At 42.3% G+C, this 17,157-nt stretch overlaps 1 protein-coding gene across 4 annotated transcripts in view; it reads left to right on the forward strand.

Annotated features, from left to right (window-relative positions):
- Positions 1-17,157, forward strand: part of Cfap43 (cilia and flagella associated protein 43) — a 107,734-nt gene that overhangs the window by 72,373 nt on the left and 18,204 nt on the right. For all 4 annotated transcript variants that reach the window (XM_052760523.1, XM_052760520.1, XM_052760519.1 and 1 more), the window contains exons 21-28: positions 1,364-1,468; positions 2,491-2,607; positions 3,873-4,100; positions 5,582-5,788; positions 7,295-7,384; positions 7,618-7,698; positions 8,349-8,474; positions 14,674-14,793. In XM_052760523.1, coding sequence (XP_052616483.1) covers positions 1,364-1,468; positions 2,491-2,607; positions 3,873-4,100; positions 5,582-5,788; positions 7,295-7,384; positions 7,618-7,698; positions 8,349-8,474; positions 14,674-14,793 — 1,074 coding nt within the window. The remainder of the gene's footprint in view (positions 1-1,363; positions 1,469-2,490; positions 2,608-3,872; positions 4,101-5,581; positions 5,789-7,294; positions 7,385-7,617; positions 7,699-8,348; positions 8,475-14,673; positions 14,794-17,157) is intronic.

The following is a 17,157-nucleotide window of genomic DNA, read 5'->3' on the forward strand; positions in this document are numbered from 1 at the left end:
AGTGACCTTAGGGCTCTAGTCAGTCCGGGCCACTGGGGTCCCCCAGTAGAGGAAGACACAAAGCCCGCTCACCATCCCGGACACTGAATCTGAAGGAGTTGATGGAAGAGCCTCAGCAGGCGGGTAGAGGCTAGAAGATAACTCAAAACAACTGGTGTGTCAAGGACAACTGTGTCAGCCATTGACACGGTGGATCAGAACTAAAAAAGAAGTGAAATGCAAATCAAAGTCATTTGATTAAAAACAAAATAAATAAAAAAAGAATGTGAAAAAAGTAATCTGAGAGATTATTCTTAGCCAGTTTGTAAATAATCCTGCCACCAAAGTGAAACACAAGGAAGTGATTAGAGAGGAGCCTAAGGAACAAGGACTTCTGTGGTTCACTCTCACACCTGTTCTCACACACACACACACACACACACACACACACACACACACACGCCTTTGAGCAGACTCTGACATAGGGACACTTAATTGCTTATCTATTAAGGGATATCAGCAGATAAAGCCAACTGAAGTTACACATATGCTTATAAGTTTTTAAAAAGTAAATAATCTAATTCCCTAGATAAGTGGGTATTTTTATTGTAAACATAAATAGTAGAGGAATTAAGTAAACACTTCCAGACACGGACCATGAACTGGCCCTTCGATATGTCTTGACCAGAATGAAGCATTGAATATCCTCCTACATCACATACAAGTATGGATTTCAGTCTTCTTTTGATTAAACAGGAAGACGGGACTGGGAAGACTTGAAAACAAACAAAACTGGGTGTAGCTGCCTGTACCTGTAATCCTAGCACTGGGAAGGCTGGGATAGGAAAGTCTCTGAAACTCAACAGACCAGCAACCTAGCTTACCTGGAGAGCCCCAGGACAGTGAGCAATCCTGTCTCAAAAGACAAGGTATCCTGAGAAGCGATACCTGAGCTTGTCCTCTAGCATGTGCATACACACACATGCGCATGTTTCTACACAGAGAGAGCCCAGGAAGACATGCACGAAACTTCCCCCAGGTCTGTCTAGACCAGTCATCCTGCTTTCATTACCCCAGGAGGTGTCTGTCCACACACCCCTTTTTGTTCATGGATGCGATCTGGCCACCCTTATAGGCATTTGTGTTGACACCTCAGTCTTCAAGGCAGGGAATCTAAGCCTTGATCCAAGCCTTAGGAAGCATTCTCAAAATAAGTCCGTGTGACTCAGAAGTTCCCCACAGCATAGAGCAGCTTAAGGTGTGGGGGAAATCCTATAAAAACACTCCCACTAAGTGGACAGCTCTGACTAGTTAGTGAGCTGATGATAGCATATTTTTTCCTAAGGGGCTATATTTTCACTTTTATCTTTTCCCTTTCTCCAAGATAAGAAAAGATGTGGAGATGCATAACTTAGCCAAGAGCTACTTAACTGAGCTCATCAGGGAAGAGTGTTGGAATTCCATGGCTGTGAAGGGCCGAGCCCTAAAGGTAACAAATAGATGTACAACACCAGGCATAGAATCCCCACTGATGAAAATTTTCATTAAAAAAAAAAAAGAAAGAAAGAAAATTCATCACGTAACTTTTTTAAAAAGTAAAGAAAATCCACACAACAGAGCATCCAGAGCAGGCCTTGTTTACCACCACCCCCACCCCCCACCCCCCACCCCGCCCTGAATTCCACCAGATATGTGACTTTCCTTTAACTCATCCATCCCTCTGCTCAGTCTCACATGCTTCGAAGACAGTGTATTTCCAGGTTACTCTTAGTACCTTTTCCTCTGTCCTCTGTTGATGCCCCGCCCGCATCCTCCTCTTAATGCCTTCCACCACAAAAGGCTGTCTAACTCATGCTCCACTAGGTTAAAAGGTAGACAAAACACCGTTCACATTTCTACCTCCCTTACCTTCCTGTGTTGTAACCAGCCACTCTTCTACCTCTTCGTGTAGGGTACACATAGGGTAATCAGACCTCTCCGTCTATGCTTAGGTCCTTAAATAGCTACTAACAGCACCATTTCCCTCTTTCAAATAGGCCTTTCCCTCCCTATCCCCATTTGGGTGATAATGTTTACAGCCACTGTGCATCTATGTGATTGGGTAGCACATGTGGTGCCTGTGGAGGTGGACGATTCTTTGTTGACAAGGCTGTCGTATGGACTGATGGGTGTTTGCACCCTCCATGGCCGCTATCTGCTGACAGGGACATCTTCATACTACCATAGCAGCAACAGAAAAAGTCTCAAGACACTCCCAAAATGTCCAGGAGAGAAGGGGGATGTGGAGAAAGTTGTTGTTGAGAATCACTGCCCTAGAAAGAGTCCCTTCAGAAAAGCATGCTGTCTTGTGAAAGGTTATGGCCGTTAGAACAGCATCACACCGCTCTGTTTTAAGGGTTTCCGGGGTCAGTTCCACTTACTGTGTAACAGCCTCTGGAGTGATTTTATGCTTCCCTGATGCCCACAAGTATGGTAGAAAATGAACTTATCTCGTCTTGATCTCCCCCCGAGTGCTTCCATATCCCCTATGTGGTTGAGAACTTCCCCATGAAAGAGCGCACAGAAGAAGAGCTGCAGCAGTTGAAGAGAGTTGTGCAGCAAAAGAAGACCGAGGCCGAGTGTCTTAAGGTACCGCTTTAACCCCACGTGTGTATTTACACATATGATGTCATTTACTAAGGGTCCCTGTGCTGGCTAGTTTTACATCAACTTGACTCAAGCTGGAGCTTCGGAATTGAAGGAACCTCAGTTGAGAAAATGCCTCAATAAGATCGGGCTGTAGAACATTTTCTTAATTAGTGATGGATGTGGAGAGCACAGCCCATTGTGGGTGGTGCCCTCCCTGGGCTGGTGGCCTGAGGTTCCATGATAAAGCAAGCAGAGCGCACTAGTAAGCAGTACCCCTCTGTGGCCTCTGCATCAGCTCCTGCCTCCATGTTCTTTCCTTACTTTCTTCATTGACTGAGCAGTGATGTGGAAGTGTAAGCCAAGTAAACCCTTTCCTCCCCAAGATGCTTTTGTCGTGGTGTTTGATCATGGCAACAGAAACCCTCACTAGGATAGTCCCCATCACATGGATTCATACTGAGATTAAATTAATACTAAGTTTGCATATAATGTATGTTTCTTGCTAATTTATAGACTATATCCTCATAAATTTATAATCCTATATCCAAATAATAAAAAATGGAGTCTATATCCTGTATGTTGATTTGTCTTAAAGTATGAGAATTTGCGTTTTTTAAAATGTGACTTGGGTGCTGTTCACGTCCTGCTCGGAGGTTGCCTGGGTCTACAATCCCTTCTTTGTCCTTCCTTACATTATCAGCCATGCTTTATGGTCATTGACCAAAGATGAAACTAAATCTATGTCGATGGAATTTATGGTTTTCCTAAAGCAATCCCAGCTACAATTTCTAAACCAGAGTCTCCATCAAAGCAGTAAAAAGTGTCCCTTTGGCATAACTTAGTTTTGACCGGAACTTTGCACCACCTCTTCTTCTGAAGCACAAAATGAAGGCATACCTAAATCAACTTACACTCTCTAATCCCATGTGAACAAGTTCCTTGATAAAATATGAGGAGAAGATATATTTTTCGAGTTTAAGTACCAAGAGAGACTCAGAATATTTACAAGCAGGTATCATCCTGACACAAAAACGTAAATACTATGTACTAGCAAGGGTCGCTTTTATTCTTTTGATTTACAGTGAATCAGTTTCTGAAGCTTTAATCTCTTCTGCAGCCATTTCAGCATCCATCACATTGAGTCAAATTGTTGGCAAGACAATTTAACCTCTTAAAATGCTTGTTGAAAAAATTAAATCACCTGAAAATTGCGCTTTATGAAATTCTGATTACATGACCTCCATGTCACTCTCCCCTATACTTAGCTACGGAAGGAAATCGTAGAGGTCCAGTCAGCCACTTTGATTAAAAAGCATCATGAAGAGGATGATGAAGAAGAAGAGGATGAAGAAAAGACAATAAAAGACACCAGTCTGCCCAATTACCTACTTGGTAGTTTGAGCCCTGATTTTGGGGCAGATACCTCTTTGTTGACGAACCAATTGGAACTTCATTCCAGAGAGGAGAAAATCAATCAAATTATATTACTAAAAGTGAGTGAAATTCTTTTTTATTAAAAAAAAAAATCTCTGACGTTGCCCCACAAGGTGCCTTTCAAGTGCTCACACTGAAGCGTAGAGTAGTCAAGTGATATCTCTATAAAGCTTGAGGAATACATGGATGACTAGCATCCAAGTCTTATAGACAGAGCTTGTATGCAAAAATACTTCCACCCATTCTAACTGGACTTGATGATGCCAAGTTTTCTAGGGAATGCTTTGCCTTAACTGATTCAACAGACATTCTTATTAGAAATTTATTTGGCTCAAAGAAATGCTTTAATTCCGTGTGCCCAGTAACTCATGCATCACTCGGAATCTTGTAAGGTCAGGATATGATTGTTCATCTGTCTGCTTGACTCAGAGAAATACAATGGCCTCAAAATAAGTATGAGGCTCTTCTGGCTGCAAGCTCTCACTCCTTGACTTCTGTCAAATGAGTCAGTCTCAGAACACACCTGGCACGGAGAAGATGCTAATGAATATTTTTTTTAATCAACAACTAAGATTGTAGATGGTTTGAAATTCCATTCGCTATTCCCATTCTTAAAAGTTCTTCAGCCGTATCTGCAGTTTGTGTTCCTATTCCCGTGTCGCTCAGGCCTTGCTTCCCATCCTTTTCTTCTCCTCCTCCTCTTCCAACCCATAGCACATCTGTTTGTTTACACACAGAACTCTTTAGTCATCTCTGGTCGGCTTCTGGTCCTCTTCTGTTGCCGTGAATCTATAAGGAGGTCATTTGAGCCCCAAATACCTCTGGTGACAGGTGTTAAATTCATTCCTAGAATACTTTAATGATTTCCTCTTTAGTGGGAGACGCTAATGGACCAGACTCTGGCTTAACATAAACCAGAGTTAGAGTCAGAGTTGCCACTTTGGGTTGAACCTTTAGTGCTTGAGTTGAGTTGGGGCAACCCACTTGGACCCTGCTGCCACCATAGCTATTGGCTGACCTAGTTAGCTAGCTCATGTTCCCCCTTCTATTTGAAAATGGCTCAACTCTACACAGGAAGCATCCAGGCACAGCAGTCCTTCTCTGGAAGACTCTCCAAACACCATTGCTTCCTTTCTCCACATTGAGTTTCCAAGGAAGAAGTGCTGAGTTCTGTACATTGCTTTATAAAATTTTATGGTGGATTTTTAAGGACATACAAAAAAGTAGAATTGTCCAATAAGCTTCCAAGTGCCCATCAGTACTTCCCAGCAGCCCTGCATGTGGCATTGTAACACAGCTCACATTACAGGAGAGAGGTGTTTAGGGTGTAAATCTTGCTGCTGCCTTAATCCAAACCCAGCTAGCCACCGCTGTAGATTATTAAACCTAGAAATGACTCGCTATAAGCACCAGTCTGGGAAGATGATTTTGACCTTCCTAAATGATCATTTCTAGAATGATCTTAGAGGTGTATATGGAATTGTGTTACCAGAAAAGACATAAGATATGATGTATCTTCAGTAACCTATTGTTATTTCAGGATATCATTTACACTGTGAAAAAGGCTTTCAATAGTGAATTCGATGCTGCCTATAAACAAAAAGAGTTTGAAATTGCACGCGTAAAAGAAAAGAATGTCAGAATTGAGGAAATTATTTCAGACCTGGAACTGGAAGAAAAAGTCTGGCAACCAGTGTTTGAAGACTGTGAGCAGCCAGAAAGAGCTCTTGTTGTGGAAGATGATGAGGTACAGACCAGCCATCTTACCCCTCCCCGGGTCTCAGGAGGTCTTCCTAGCTCTGGTTGCCCATCCTCTTGTCTGGGCTTAGTTACAGGGAACAAGTGCAGGCGGTGTAGCCACAGCAGCAGGAAAGATTCTTTTATGAATCCCATGGATCCAGGGACGATCTAAACATCCAGCCTAGGGGGAGCAGGAGCCCAAGGCTGGAATGTTGTGGGGTCTTCAGAGTTAGCTTGTATCTCTGTGCAATTTCCACTTTGCGTCTCTTTCACTAAAGAGAACAGCTCGTCTCAGTGAGACTCTCCAGTTCCAACTCCAGGTGTGCCTGAGAAGGAGCTCCTTGGCCCAACTCGGGTACAGGTACTTGAAGTAGAACCCCAATAGGCCAGTGACGCTGATGGAGTTTGGGTAATTCTCTAGGTCATTTGAGGCAATACAGGCCCAAGGGAGAGGGGATGGATGGATCTTTATTTTTATTGATAATAAAAGGCCAAAGTATTTAGAAAGGACTACATATCATCTTTTTAGAGTTAAAAATGCAGAGAAAATACACAAAGGAAACCTCTGACTCATATGAAATAAACTGAAATTATTTGGAGGCAAAAGACAGTCATGTCTAGAAGTAAGTGACAGTTTTTGTGACCCAAGTTAGATGCCAGGTACCATCCTAAGTGCCCCAGTAAGACTGGAATACATCTGTGATTATACAAGCTTGATCCCATTTCACAGATGAAGAAAGTGAGGCACAGAGAAGGTAAGTAGCTTCAGCACAGTCTCCCAGCTCATGGATAAGAGCTGAGAGCTGAACACTGTCCACTGTCACAGTCAGAGGGCAGTCGCTTCCCTCCACCGTGCTGTGCTTGTTGATTCTCTTTTCCTTAGCTATCACTGTGCATCCTGAGACCTGGAGCAAGGTGACAACCAAGACCTCACCCTGTCACTCTCTGAGGTCCCCGGTCATGGCAGTCACTTCTGCAGTGTTAGTGAAACCCCAGCTCTGCTTAGCTGTAGCTCAAAGCCATTCGACACTCCACTCGCGAAAGCAATTGTTTTGGCACCTCTCTGCTGCCCCTGGTCTGCCTGGCCCCCGCACAGGCTACTCACGCCACCAGTGGGAGTAAAGCCCATCGGCCCTTTCTCTCACCTGCTCCTTGCCTAGTGAGTTCCCTGTTCTGCCTGCACATTCTGGTGCATGGCTCCTTGACTGCCCCAGGCTCTTAACTCTAAGACCTCTATCTTTTTGGATATGACATAGGTGACTCTTCTAAACCTCCTACCAGAGGAGAGTTAATAGATAAGCGAGGCTCCATTTTTCCAGCACTCTCATTTTAGACCTTCTTCATACCACAGTAAAAAACTTGGTTGAAAATCTGGAATGTTCCTTTAACTCCCCCTTAATACCATTTAGCTTTTCCCAGAATGTGGAAGGAAAATCTGGTTTGATATTTTTTAAGAAACTCAGCAAAAAACAAACAAACAAACAAAAAAAAAACCCTATTCTTTCTCTTTCAGATTTCATTTCAAAAACACGTTCCTCCATGGCAAACACCCAAAACAGAGATGACCACACCCTTTGGAATGGAGCAATTGCAACGAGCACGGGTATGTGGTTTTGCTCAAATGGTACCCAGAACCTTCTTTCCATCCTTGAAGCACTCCATGCGTTTATCACAGTCCAGAGGTCACTTGAATCTCAGCTGCTATCCTTCTGTTCCCTCCCCCATATCACTGTCACTTCCCAAGTCCCAGAGGCATCATTCTAATGGCAGGCAGGCGCCGCCTGACATGTTACCTCTCTGTTTCAAATGCCTCCTCTGATCCCGGTTCTTTCCCAGGCCTCCGATGCAAGACAGAGAGGCCTGATGGACATGATGGGAGGTGTTCTGGAAGTCAAGAAAGAGGACATCTTGAGAATGGTGAGATATTTTGCCATCTTTGTAGAAAATGCAATGAGGTAGAAAGAACTACATAAAGTTCATCATTTTTGTTTCCTGTAAAACTCAGTTTTAGAAATTCTACAACCCCAATATTCCCTAACCTAGAAAGACGCCACAGTGGACCAACAATAAATTTGCCTTCTGTTCTCACAAACATTCACCACCACCAGAAGAAGGAGGAGGAGGAGGAGGGGAAGAAGAGGAGAGGGAGGAGGAGGAGGAGGAGGAGGAGAAGGAGGAGGAAAGAGGAGGAGGAGAAGGAGAAGGAGAAATAATGAGCACAAACAAACAAGCATTGTGCATGGTGATCTTGCTTCACCTACAGTTGTTCAAAGACCAGGGACATGACATTCCAGGTCTTCCTGAAGTTCTAGCTACATAGATACCAACACCATCTGAGTTTGTTACTTAAGAGTCAGGGCAACCCTAAAATTATCACCCTCCTTTCAGAGTCATAGGAACTAGGAACTCGGTTGTAAGGCTTCCCCACATTCTTCCATCAAAGTATCGGGTTACTCCCCTTGATGCTTCTCCCCTTTTAACTGCCATCTGAGCTGGGAGGTTTTACTGTACAGGTACACTGATGTAGCGTATAGATGCTAGAGCATGCTTTTTCCTTGTGTCTCCAGGTGATCCCTCAACCTGCTTTCATGGCAAAAGCTGATGCTCTGTGGAGTGAAGAAGAAAGGAAGCAATTCAAAGACTATGAGAAAAAAGTCAAGGAGCTAAATGAAGAGAGAGATAAGTACAGAAAGGTTAGAAGAAAGTACAGAAAATTAATAAGACATCTCTAGACTCTCTAGGTCAGATTTTTCCTAATGCCTCTAAGAGCTCAAGGATAGTGATTTGGCTTAAAGTCCCTTGAGAACCTAGAGAGGTTGGGATAGAAAAAAACCTGAAAACGGATACATTTTTTAAAAAAAGAAATAGATAACATTTTTAAAGTTCTTCTTGACGTCAACACTTTCCACACTGTTATCATTCATTTGATCCTTTGTTCTTCCTCCACATGTTCAAGGAACACCTAGCACATGCAAGACACTACAAGGGATTGCTCCATCTTGGCTACAGCTATTTGCATTCAGTAATGCTTCTGGCTGATTCTCTCTCAATCCTAAGGAAAGGATTTGAGAAAACAAAAATACAATCAGCATGACACATAGTTCAGGTCTTATTTGAGGGTTTTGCAACATAGTTCTATTTTTATGTTCTTCCAGCTCCAAGAAACATCCCCACATTAAATTAGCTTATGCGGTAGTGGAGACCTAAGAGTTGGTGGTCACTGGGCATGGCAGTGCATACCTACTATCTCAGCACTTGGAAGGTGAAGCAGGCATGTCAAGGAGAGTCTAAGAAACCTAGGCTACCTAATAAGAGCCCTCCAAAAAAGTTGACATTATATAGCAGAGCAAATAATATTTTTATGAAGGCAATAAAACCACACCATCACTCAAGATAACATAGTACAACTTACCAGCTTTATCATGGCATTATACTTCCAGCAACTTCTTTGAATCTGTTGTTAACCTGCTTATATTTTTATTCACTGAAGTTTTCCCTTGTATTTTTAACTAAGTTTAAAAGGCAAAAGCCTAAAGAGCCCAAATAGCTAATCGTGGAAGAAGTCAAGGTTTGGAGAGGTAGATGCCCAAAGAGTAATGGGTGGCGCTCCCGGTGGCTTTGTGAACTTGACATGAACAGGAGTCAAGTGGGAAAAGATAACCCGAATCAAGGAAATGTCTCCATTTGATTGGCCAGTGGGCATGTCTGTGGGGCATTTTCTAGATTGTTGATTGATGTGGGAGGGCTCAGTCCACTGAGGTCAGTTCCACCCTTGGACAGATGGTCCTAGGTGGTATAAAGTAGCTGAACATGAGTCTGGAAGCAGGCTGGCATACAGTTTCCTCCACAGTCCCTGCCCTGGCCGAGCTTCAGTTCCTGCCCTGACTTCCCCCAGTGATGAACTGTGACTAGGACATGTGAGCTAATGTTCTTCCCCAAGTTGCCTTTGGTCATAGCGTTTATCCCAGCAATAGAAAGTGCTAGGACCAGTAGTGACCGTTCATCTGTGTTCACTCCATGTTTTAATGTAGTTTCCGACCCTCACCCTGAGTGTCCATTGTAGCTCTCTGGTGAAACCGCAGCCTTGATTAAATTCACTATTTGTCATGGCTTGCTTTCTATTGCTGTGATAAAACACCATGACCGAAAGTGACCAAAGCAACCTGAGGAAGAAGAAGGGGCTTATTTCATCTTACAGCTTATTGTCCATCACAAAGGGAAGTCAGGGCAGGAACTGAAGTAAGGAAGCTGGATGTAGGAGCTGAGGCAGAGAAAGGACACTGCTTACTGTCTTGGTCTCCATGGCTTTCTCAGCCCACTTTCTGTACAACCCAGGACCACTTTCCCAGGGTGGTTCCAGGGTGGTCAGCTGGACCCTCCCACATCAGTCATTAATCAAGAAAACGCCCCACAGACTTGTCTACAGGCTATGTGATGGTGGCCATTCTTCAACTCATGTCCTCTTCCCAGATGTCTCTAGCTTGTACCAAGCGGAGCGAACATTAACAGGCACAGTATTCTTGCCTCCTCGGCACCTGCTCTCACACAGTGAAGAGCGAAAACAAAAGACAAACACAAAATGTAGTTTTACCCTCGGTGGTTAACTTCAATCTCGGTTGGAATTTTAAGGGTTTTTTCCATGTTGTCTTTCTTTTTGCTCAGCCTGGTACTCTCACACTGGCGCATAGATCCACTTACAGCTAATCTTGTTTCATTTCACACACCCAGTCTTCTTCCCTAACACTGGACATCAAACTACTCTTTCAGTAATATAAAAAAAAGTTCAGGAGGCTGAAGAGATGGATCAGAGGTTAAGAGTGTTTACTGCTCAATCATAAGGACTTTGGACCCCAGCACCCACATCGGGTTATCCACAACACTTGTAACACCAGCTCCAAAGGATCCAACACCCTCTTCTGGTCTCCATGTGCACCTACCCACACACGTACACCTACCCTGAAGCGGGAAGGTTTTTCGGGTCCCACTTGGCTCCCCACGGACCCACAGCCACTTATAAAATAATCATTCAGAGGCTTAATATTATTTATAACTGCTTGGCCATTAGCTCAGGCTTATTACTAACTAACTCTTACACTTAAATTAACCCATAATTCTTATCTATGTTTAGCCACGTGGCTTGGTACCTTTTCTCAGTTCTGCCTTGTCATCTCACCTCCTCTGTGTCTGGCTGGTGACTCCTGACACTGCCCTTCCTCTTCCTAGCATTCTCCTCCTCTGCTCACCCCACCTATACTTCCTGCCTGGCTACTGGCCAATCAGCATTTTATTAAACCAGTGTACAAAAGCATTGTCCCACAGCACTTCCCCTTTTCTGTCTAATCAAAAAGGAAGGTTTTAACTTTAACATAGTAAAATTATATATAATAGAACAGTTATCAAGCAGGAATTACAGTTATAATAAGATCTAGTCCATTTGTGTTTGGCAAAATTAAAGAAAATATTATATCTATCCTATGTTTGTGAGTCTAAAGTTTCATATCTAATTTATCTTTTATCATGACTAAGGAAAATTATAATTATAACTATCTAGTCTTCAACTAAATCAAAAACCCCAGAAGGATATATTACTTAAGTAAACAGGAAGTACATTGCAAGTAACTTCCAAAAATCTAGAAATGACAGACAGCTGCCTTCCTGGACAGTCATCCAAAATTCCTCTGTAACATTGGAGCATCCATCTTCAGCCAATAGGCCTAGAGTTTTTTTTTAGTCACTTCTCTCTGTGTCCTGTAGACTATTTGGCAGTCTCCTCTGTGAAGCAGGAACCTGAAGAACCATCTCATCTTGCAAAGTTCATTGGTCACTTTCCTGTGGGTCCTGCATGTCCAGTTTATATAACATTTTGTCAAGCAGTCGATGCAAGGGCACTTTTTCACCCAGTGGCTAACTTTTGCCACAAAGAAAGCAAACTCCATAATGAGTTTCTTCAATGCCCATTATCTTCTCTAAAGTAGATTGGTGCTGCCAGGAGCAGGCATGTCTCAATGACCAGAAAGTCAAAGTTCTTAAAACATTTTAAATGCCATATTCTATAGGTCTTTGAAGTGTTTGAAGATTACCTACCTAAATGAAATATATCTATGTATATCTAGAAAACTTAACATGACTACAAGTATGTCATAGATGATTAACTATTAATCTGTATTTCTTTATGATACATTACAATTTTAAATGAGTTGTATAAACATAATACCCTAAATATGAGTAGAAATATACAGTATAACAAAATTAACTTTAAATTTGTATCAATAAACTAAAATCCATAGCAATGTAAAACATTTCAAACAAGTTGTTGCTCTTTAAAAGTAGATTCAATAATCTACCCTTTTATCCTATCATATCTATATCCCCTTTTCTTCTTTAGAGACTGCATTTATAATCAACCCCCTTTAAATAAAAATAAACATTTATAAACAATATTTTGGGAATTTGGGCATAGCTTCTCATACTACTTCCTGCTGGTTGCAGGAGCTGGCAATCTTATGGGGATCCTGAGAAAATTAAGAATTATGGTCAAGTCTTGACTGGAATAGTCTGTGAGGCTGCATTATCTGAACCAGTTGCCTTGAAGCTGTTTTTGATGTTGATTCATCTGGGCCATGGTGTCATCAGAGACCTTTCAGGGGGTCTTGGCTAATCAAACCATATGAGCCTGGAAGCAATCCACAGGTTCTCCTCTTCCGTGGAAACAAAAGCAGAACCTCTTTCCAAAGCAACATGTCCTTAGACACAAACTTTGAAGTCAAGATGCCTTTAAAATATACTTATTGGTTTAACTCAGCAGCCTTTACAATCAAATGTCTTTCTGTAGTTAAAAATCCCAAAGACGCCAGGCGGTGGTGGCACATGCCTTTAATCCCAGCACTCGGGAGGCAGAAGCAGGTGGATCTCTGTGAGTTTCAGGCCAACCTGAGCTACAGAGTGAGTTCCAGGAAAGGCTCCAAAGCTACGCAGAGAAACCTTGTCTTGAAAAAAAAATCCCAAAGACATTATAATCCAGACTCTGTGTGTGATTTCTGTCTTTACATGGCTTATCTTTTATATTACTTTTACTGTCTCTTTAAAAGACTTTATTTTTTAAAGCTATTTCTTTATGTAACTGCATATACTCCTTTTCCTCTCTCTTCCAAGCCTACATACATTTTTACACACACTGTAAACCATTTAGAGTTTTATTTAATCTGAATCTGACTTATTGTGAATCTATAATCCTTCTCTGACCAGGAGAGATGTTAAACTGCTAAACTGCATGTTTAGGACTGGAGCAGCAGCCTTGTCTGCTCACTCTGCCCACTTCAGCTTTTCAGCATGGTAGAGGTAATTCATCTCCAGTTCTGGGAGCCATGCTCTTGGCTGATTCTGGGAGGCAATGGGTCCATGCCTCTAACCAGCAGTAGCTCAGAAAACTTTTTTTTCTTTTTTTTTTTTTTTTTTGTACTAGCAAAAGCTAAATCCACCACACAGCATGCTGCATGGTTTGGAGACACCTCTGTGTACTGCAGTGGGGATCCATCATGCTGCAGGTCAAGCCCACACACCACAAACCCGCCATAGTTTAGCTCAAGCCCGCAGGCTATGGCTGGCCTGAGAGACACACTAGAAAGCTGTTTTTAGCTCTGTTTTAGAATCTTTTTTTAAGTTCTCTCAAGTTTTAGGTGGCAAGTCAAGTCAAAACGTTGGACAGCCAAATGTAGTTGGAAGTTTTCCTGTGTCCAGCCCAGTCCTGCAGCCACTCAGACCCAAATAAACATACAGAGGCTTATATCAATTACAAATTGCATGGCCATGGCCTCTGGCTCAATTTTCTTACTAGCTAGTTCTTACAACCAAACTCAGCCAGTTCTATTAATCTATATGTCACCACGAGTTCCATGGCTTTACCTGTGTGCCATTACATGCTACTTGCTGGATGGTGGGATGACGTCACTTCTGCCTTTCCTCTTTTCACTCTCTCCTTTGGATTTTCCCACCTGGGTCCATCCTGCCCTGCCATAGGCCAATGCAGCTTTATTTATCAAGTAATCAGAGCAACACATATTCACAACATACAGAAAGATATCCCACAGACCTACCCTCACACAGATACACACACATAAGTAAATATTTTTAATTAAATATCAAAACAAAATGTATAATATAAAAAAATCAAGGTATTCAAAGATGGGAGGGAGAGCAAAATTTCTAGGGCCAAATTTTGTGTCTGTAAATTGTTATCTGTAGTCAGAATTTTTCTGGAAAGGTTTGCTGCAGTTTGATTTACTAGGCCTCCTTGATTAGTGATCTTTAATATGGTTTTCCTCCAATGTAATTTTTAAACATTCAGGCTGAGGAGATGGCTCAATGTACTGGTAAAAGTACTTGTTGCGTGTGCCAGTATGAGGACCTGAATTCAAAGTCTTAGTTCTCACTTTAAGAAAACCAGACCTGGCTGTGCATGTCTATAACCCCAGTGAAGACATGGGGGGCAGAGCCAGGGGATGTAGGGTGTGGGGGGGCACAACAGGAAGATCCTGAAAGCTCATTGGCCAGCCAGTCTAACCCAAATAGTAAGCTTCAAGTTTAGTGGTCTCAAAGGAATGAAACAGAGACTGATAACTCAGGACACCCAACATCATCCTCTGGCCTTCACACCTGTGTGCACAGGCACATGTACATACACACATATACATGCACACAAGTATGCACACATGCATATACAACACACACAAAAAAAGGGAATAAAATGACAAAATGAAATAAAAAATTCCAAACACGCAGCATTTTAGATTAGTCCAGGTAGTACTTCTTTGCCTTCCCTCTGCTTCTTCCATGTGGCAAAATGCAAATATCAATTGTGATAAGCATTTAATTATTCTGTTGCCTCCAATTTAGTCTTTAGAAGCAGAAATGAAGAAACTTCAAAACTCTATCCAAGAAAGCACACAGAACTTTGATGAACACTTGAAGAGACTCTTTGAAAGGAGAGTGAAGGCAGAGATGGTTGTTAACCAGGTAAACAAGGCTTTATTTCTGTATCTTAACCTTTTAAGTAGTCTGTGGGACATCATCGCTCTTAGGAGCTGACCCCCATACTCACCTGGTGCCGAGGCCCTGCATGCCGGTGGGCCCTTCCCCAGCCTCCTCCAGCCAGATGCTGCTACACTCCCTTTCTCTCCTGCTCACTTCTCCTCCGGGGTCCTGATAAGTAGCTGCTTTATGGAAAGAGTGGAGCTTCCAAGAGGTTCTGGGGAAGGCAGATATAAAATAGGAATGGTAGCATGCTCTGAACTTGACTCTGGTGATGGCTACATAGCTGTGTGCACTCCAAGAGGGGGAAATGAATGGTATGTGGAAAATGCTTCAATAAAGCTGTTATTTTTCTTAAACATGCTTAGAATATCTTCTTGTACACATGATGGGGGGGGGGGCAGACTACTAGGAAATGTCCAAAGGACTTGGGAGCTACAGTCGCTTCTGCTCTAAAAAACACCATTTAAAAATCAAAAATAAAAGGTTGGGGTAAAACACTTGCCTTGCATGTGCAAGGCTCTAGCACCAACAATGATAATAACAACAACAGCAACAATTATTATTATTGTTACATATATTATTTATTATTATTATTATTGCAATTTGTTGAAACTCATCAAATTTTTCCAAATCCATGGATTTGTGACATTTTAAAAAGAAAATGCCAGTTGACCATTGTCTTGGTTTCCTTTTCTGTTGCTGTGATAAAATACTCTGATGTAGGCAGAAGTTTCTGTCCTGCTAGCAACTTCCAAATACCCAGCAGCTGCTTCCCAAATTATCACACAGAGGTTTATATTAATTACAAATGCTCAACTGGTAGCTTAGGCTTATTGCTAACTAGCTCTGATACTTAAATTAACCCATAATTCTTATCTATGTTTAGCCATGTAGCTTGGTGCCTTTTCTCAGTACAACATTCTCATCTTGCTTCCTCTGCATCTGGCTGGAGACTCCTGACTCCACCCTTCCTCTTCCCAGAATTCTTAATTTGGTTGCCCCACCTGTACTTCCTGCCTGGCTACTGGTCAATCAGCATTTTATTAAACCAGTTTGAGTGACAAATCTTTACAGTGTATAAGAGGATTATTCCACAGCACTCTGACAAAAGCAACTTAAAGGAGAAAGAATTTGTTTTAGCTCAGAGTTTTAAGTTATAGTCTGTCATGGCAGGGTAGTCCAGGCATCAGGAATCTGAAGCAGCTGGTCTCCTTATATCCAGTCAAAAGAGCAATGAATGTATGTGTGCTGCCCATGTCTCTTTCTCCTTTTATATGACCAGTGATTCCCCCTCTCCCCCCCTTCCCCCCCCTCCAGTAAGTGATCCCAATCACAATCAAGGCGGGTCTTCCCTCAAAGGTAATCAAGATAATTCCCCACAGCCATGCCCAGAGGCCCCTCCCTGGTGACACTAGAGCCTTTTAAGTTAACAGTAACACCAATCTGTCACCTTCAGACAATGGCAATAAGCAGTGTCCCAAACTGTAAGGTATCTAATATCCATACTGACTTTTCTACACAAACTCTTCCCCTAGGCGATAAAATTATAAGTAGAACATCTCTTTATAAAATACTTCAAGCCAGGTGGTGGTGATGCATGCCTTTAATCCTAGCACTTGGGAAGCAGTGGCAGGTGGATCTCTGAGTTCAAAGCTAGCCTGGTCTACAGGGTGAGTTCCAGGACAGCCAGAGTTATGCAGAAAAACCATGTTTTGAAAAAGAAGAAGAAGAAGAAGAAGAAGAAGAAGAAGAAGAAGAAGAAGAAGAAGAAGAAGAAGAAGAAAAAGAAGAAATAAAATATTTCAATTTGTAAATGAAAAAAGAAAGTGAAAACAGACAATGATTATTTTGCAACTCTGAGTAGATTTACTGGGCTTGTGCTTTGAGCATCCATAGCTACAAACATCCCCAAAAGACAACACTTATTGTATAAGTCCTGACCAGAAAACACAGAATAACCCAAACGGTTATTACCAAAGATTCCAACCAAGGTCTGACCAGGCCCCCTGGATCCAGCTGCCAATTTTCAAGGACTAGGAGGGATTTGGGAACTTTAAAAACTGCACTTGGGGCAGAGCTCCAGGAGTCCAATCGACGAGAGAGAAGAGGGATTCTATGAGCAAGAGATATGGAGACCATGATTGGAAAAAGTACAGAGACAACTAGCCAAACTAGTGGAAACACATGAACCGTGAACCAATAGCTGAGGAGCCCCCATGGTACTGGACTAGGCCCTCTGGATAAGCGAGACAGTTGTTTAGCCAGGCAGTGAGACCGGGACCTGTCCTTAGTGCGTGAGCTGGCTTTTTGGAACCTAGTGTCTATGCTGAGACACTTTGTACAGCC

This window comes from Peromyscus californicus, unplaced genomic scaffold (genome assembly GCF_007827085.1).
Source record: "Peromyscus californicus insignis strain IS unplaced genomic scaffold, ASM782708v3 Scaffold_4__1_contigs__length_199733344, whole genome shotgun sequence".
Lineage (NCBI taxonomy): Eukaryota > Metazoa > Chordata > Mammalia > Rodentia > Cricetidae > Peromyscus > Peromyscus californicus.